This window comes from Pyxicephalus adspersus, chromosome 2 (assembly GCF_032062135.1).
Source record: "Pyxicephalus adspersus chromosome 2, UCB_Pads_2.0, whole genome shotgun sequence".
Lineage (NCBI taxonomy): Eukaryota > Metazoa > Chordata > Amphibia > Anura > Pyxicephalidae > Pyxicephalus > Pyxicephalus adspersus.
Genome location: NC_092859.1, coordinates 50,667,746 through 50,672,683, shown reverse-complemented (window position 1 = coordinate 50,672,683; position 4,938 = coordinate 50,667,746). Strand labels below are relative to the sequence as shown.

At 36.2% G+C, this 4,938-nt stretch overlaps 1 protein-coding gene across 3 annotated transcripts in view; it reads right to left on the bottom strand.

Annotated features, from left to right (window-relative positions):
- Window positions 1-821: 821 nt before the first annotated feature.
- The window catches only part of SAR1B (secretion associated Ras related GTPase 1B), a 35,931-nt gene continuing 31,814 nt past the window's right edge, over window positions 822-4,938 (bottom strand). For all 3 annotated transcript variants that reach the window (XM_072400758.1, XM_072400757.1, XM_072400756.1), the window contains exons 6-7: window positions 2,627-2,758; window positions 822-1,082 (exon numbers count right to left, since the gene is read on the bottom strand). In XM_072400758.1, coding sequence (XP_072256859.1) covers window positions 966-1,082; window positions 2,627-2,758 — 249 coding nt within the window. In that variant the 3' untranslated portion in view covers window positions 822-965. The remainder of the gene's footprint in view (window positions 1,083-2,626; window positions 2,759-4,938) is intronic.

Below are 4,938 nucleotides of genomic sequence, written 5' to 3'. Positions count from 1 at the left end.
TATGCCATATACCCCCTTTTTTACTACTCAATTGCCTTAGTTAGCAGTAGCAGAAAATGCAAATTTGGCAAATGGTGTATACCCGTTTTTTAACTAAATTTTAGCAAACAGCTTTTACCCCCCCGCCTTGACTAAAGCTGTATGGCTCCTATTAAATTTCCTTTCAATTTCTATATCTCCCTTTTACAAGAATTACAGGAAACACAAGAATTGTAAAATTCTATGTTCCAATCTGAGCTCAGAAAGGCTGAAATCATGGTAAAAATCATCTCCAACTGGATTTCTCTAAACACCTCCGTTCTTTATACCTAGATATTTTTTTTTGTTGTAGACTTTCCATATGCCCCACATGGATTCTTTTTTAATAGACAAACTGTAGAAAAAAACACTTTTGTATACTAAGAACAGTAGTGAGCTCATTTTTCTAATTTGTATCTTTTATACCTTAGTGTTTTTGAGAGTGGTACGTGACATCCTATTGTATTGGCAATGTAAATACCTACTATATCCTGTTTCAGACTGAGAGGAGTATGGGCAGTGCTGATTGTACCTTAATTTTCTTTATATTTCCTTTTAATTTGTATTCAACATACAGTATATAGGAAAACCCTACACAGGGATACTGCTATATTCAATTCATTCTTGAATCAGGGTCAGCGATAGGTCAGGTAGTAGTGCTACCCTTCCTAGTCTCTCTGCTCCCCTAATATACTAACTTGAACTGGTGCTAAGTATTACATTATATAGTGTTTAATATGAAGATAGAATGCTATTAAATAAAGCCATATTGCAACTAATAGATTAGTGTACAAACTAAATGATGCATTGTTAATAAAATAAACTAGCATTTTATTGCACTTAAATCATATATTTTTAAAATGGCACTGGTGTATATTAATTTATTTCAAGTTACAAAATCTAAATTAAATACAAAAGACAGAGGAATACATTTCTTATTCACAGTGTTAGTCAATATACTGCGATAACCAACGGAATCCTTCCCCATAGCCTTGTCTCTTCAATATGCTGCACATAAATATTTCAATAGGTCTGGTGTTTAACTGTTTTTGTGGTACTTTCCCCTGAAAATGAAAACAGTCCATTTTACACTGTGCAAATGCAATACATAGTTATCAGATAACTGCTTATATAAAATATTTAAACACTTTTTAAAAGGTAGTGGTTATTATTAAATGTGTATTAATAAACATTATTTATTGTTTAAATGTATTAAAATATTTCAAATAAAACTAAAACAAAACATAACCATAATTAATAGGCCCCTTGATATTGTTTTGATGCATCATCAAAGTGCACATCATTAAAGGCAGGCCATTCATTTTGAATGAGTGGACAGCACACTTAAAACGCAAAAAACATACTTCATATCAAAAAAGAAAGAGCATGGGTTATGCCCTGCAGCAAGTGTGCAACCCACTTCTCTAACAGTGCATTTGAGTGCCATTTAAAATGAATAGCATCACATTGTTATCAATGGCAGACAAATAAATAGTCCTTTTCTATAACAGTTTCCATTTCATAAGGAAGTGCACTAAATAGGTCCATTGTGCATTGATCAATGGCTGTCCATGATTGTACTTTCTTGTAAATGTAGAGTTAGGCAAATCCTTAGGTGTTTTTAAGAAAAAAATATTTCCAGGTTGGCTTAATATGTGACACGAATCATTGAGTTGTTGCAATATCACCAACACAATTGTGTTGACCTTAAAATGTTATGCTTTGTTCTTGGTCAGCAACATGGATACACCAAGTATCCCTGTTATCTGTGCATGTGGGACAGCAGAGCTCGTGAGAGGCATTGGATGGAAAGCAATTGGCACCAAGATCTGCCCTAAAACCAGATGATCCAAACATTCTACATGAGCCACTTGTTGATAGAAAGAATATTATATTCCCACCTCTGCACATGAAACTGGGTCTGATGAAGCAGTTCGTTAAAGCTTTGCCAACTAAAGGAGACTGTTGCAAGTACCTCATTTTGGAATTTCCTAGCCTGTCATTTGAACATTTCATCAGAACAATGTCAGAAGTGGAAAAGAATGCTTGGTTATCATTCAAAGCCATTGTCAAGGACTTTCCTGGAAACACACGAGCAAATAATGTCCAGAAACTCTTAGAGAGCTACAAAATGCTTGGTTGCAATATGGGCATCAAGGTGCATTTTCTGCATAGCCATCTTTCTAACTTCCTAGAAAACTCCTAGAAGATCATGGAAGAACGGTATCGGTAGATGGGATGAACATATAATGGCTGACTTTTGTTGGAGCATCCGGCGGGATTATCCTAACACTGAACACTGGCGGAAAAGCTATAAGCGTAAGTTTTTACCTTACCCGCTTACCTGAATAACGTTTTTAAATGTTTTACTGTAAAAAAAATGTAACAATAAATCCTTTGTATGAACAAATAAGTAGTAAATTCAAGTTATTTTTTCATTATTTTTCATGTATGTTTTTTGACAAAAATGGAGGGTACCCTGTATCGTAAAAACTGGATGTGATAGCAAAAAAACTCACTCAACAAAAAGTGCGTTCCCCGGTGTAATTCGGCAAAATTGTATACTAGCAGTACATATGGCTGAATAACTTTTTAAATAGGGTAATACCTTTCCTGTAGTATGCCCATAAAGTCCAAAAGTATGCAGTAGCCTTTCTTCACTAATAGCTTCTGGTCTATCAATCTTGTTGCCAAGCAACAGCACTGGAACACTGGCAATGGTTTCATCTGCTAGTAGTGCCTGGAGTAAAAACAAAGACATAATAAATTAATTTAACAATGCACAATGGTATGTTTAATGCACTTTTGCTATAATATTGTTTTTTTTTCTTTCATTTCCTAAAGCTGTATTCACACCATTGTGGTGTTTTTTTCCTTATGCACTTTTTGTGCAAAAAAATGAAAAGCCATCAAAACGCATGTCAACATACATGCAGTAGCAGTGTGTTTTCAATAGTGCACCTTTCATTGCATTTGAATGTTTAAAATCCCTCAGATAACAAGGGATTAGTAGAGGAAATCAGGAACAGTTTTATATTGCTGACAGCAGAACGTCCTAGCATTGTCATTTGGGACAACCAGTGCACTTATGTGTGTTTTAAAATCTAGAGTAATGTTGACATGCATTGTGATGCTTTTTTATTAACCAAAAATAAGTCGGTATGGTCAAGTGAGCAGAGAATGGTCAGGTGTGGTTAAAGCATGATAGATACTATTTACTAAAGTGGAAATACAGAGTCCACTCGGAACTACAATACGACATAATAACACAGTATACACTAAATATAAAACCACTCCATCTTTAAGGTAAATGGTCAATCAATTTTTGTTCTATTAGTGGTTCTATCATAACAAATTGGACCAACAAGGGCTATCTGAGAATTGTAAGTCACAATTCTATATTAGCCAACATAATTTCATTTTAAGAATGGGATCCTAAAGAAAATTTCACTAAAGTCGACTATTTTTTTATATTTCTTTATATTTTATTTCTTTATATTTCCTTTATTGTACACATCCATAAAAATGAAATTGAACAAAATCACATAACTTACACATCTAAAATAGATAACTTAAAATTTATAATAAAATAAATATAACATACCAATAAAATCCCACATTTTTATTGGCTAAAGTTTTTTTAACCAGAAAAAAAACATTATGGGGTCCCCCTGATAATAAAACCAGACCCTTTTATTTATGACAGATTATAAATCATAGTACACGCTAATTGCTTCCTTTTGACGAATTGCAAAAAAACTTCCTGCTAACATAGTTATCTTCAAATACGGCATTTTGCCCACTCACTTACTAAAGGTATGGGTTTTGATGCTCTCACCCCTTTTGAGGGAGCATGTTTAGGTGGGCTGGGTAGACATAGTCTGATTTCAGATATCTATCCAATATTAGTAGGGGTGGGTACAGGGGCCCAGATCTCCCACCACTATATGCATAAATGAGGGCAGATTTTGGCCAGACGTATTCCACTGGAGATATGGCAAATAATATGGTATAGGGTTCCAAAAAGCTTGTGGAGTACCATATATTAGGAAAGTATTTAAAAAATAATAATGCATTGGTACTTCACACCACAACGATTACATTCCGTTTATCGAACAGCAAATAACTTTTGCTGGAGACGTGAAAAAGCAGTGAGAACATTGACCCACATCATGTGAAACTGCCCAAATATTGTCCTATTTTGGAGACAGGTTGGTAGGCTCTTTTCTAAATTGTTTTCTACCCCCATACACGGGGAACCACTAACACATCTACTAGGTCTCCCAGTTCAAGGTCTCTCCACACTACAAGGTAAATTAATGCCTCGTGCTAACCGCGGGGAGGTGCTTAATTACAATACATGGAAATCTACATTCCCTCCTACAGAACTAGCTCTTTATAAGCGCTGTGGGAATTAGCTTGACAAGGCAACTAGCAGGACTGGATGCCATATTAGGGTTTTATTGGACAAAAACAACAACAAAATTGTTCCAAGAAAAAGGCTTAACGTCAGCCGGTTAACAATCAAACACACAGTCCATTTTCAAATAGGCAGAAAAACTAGAGTCACTTTGTCTGTAGAGTCTTGTCTCTCTCCCTTTTTCTCAGGAAAACTGTGGAGCTGCATGCTGTCAAGCCCTCTCCATTAGGGACTTTTCCTCTTCCCCACACAGATCACCTGTCTGTGTCTCCAAGCAGGGCGTCCTCACACAGAGCACCTGTCTGTGTCTCTCAGCAGAGCTCCCTCACACAGAGCACTTGTCTGTGTCTCTTCAGCCAAGCTCCCTCACACAAAGCACCTGTCTGTGTCTCCAGCTCTCCAGCACAGTCACTCACACAGACCACCTGTCTGTGTCTCTTCAGCCGAGCTCCCTCACACAGAGCACTTGTCTGTGTCTCCAGCCCAGTCACTCACACAGA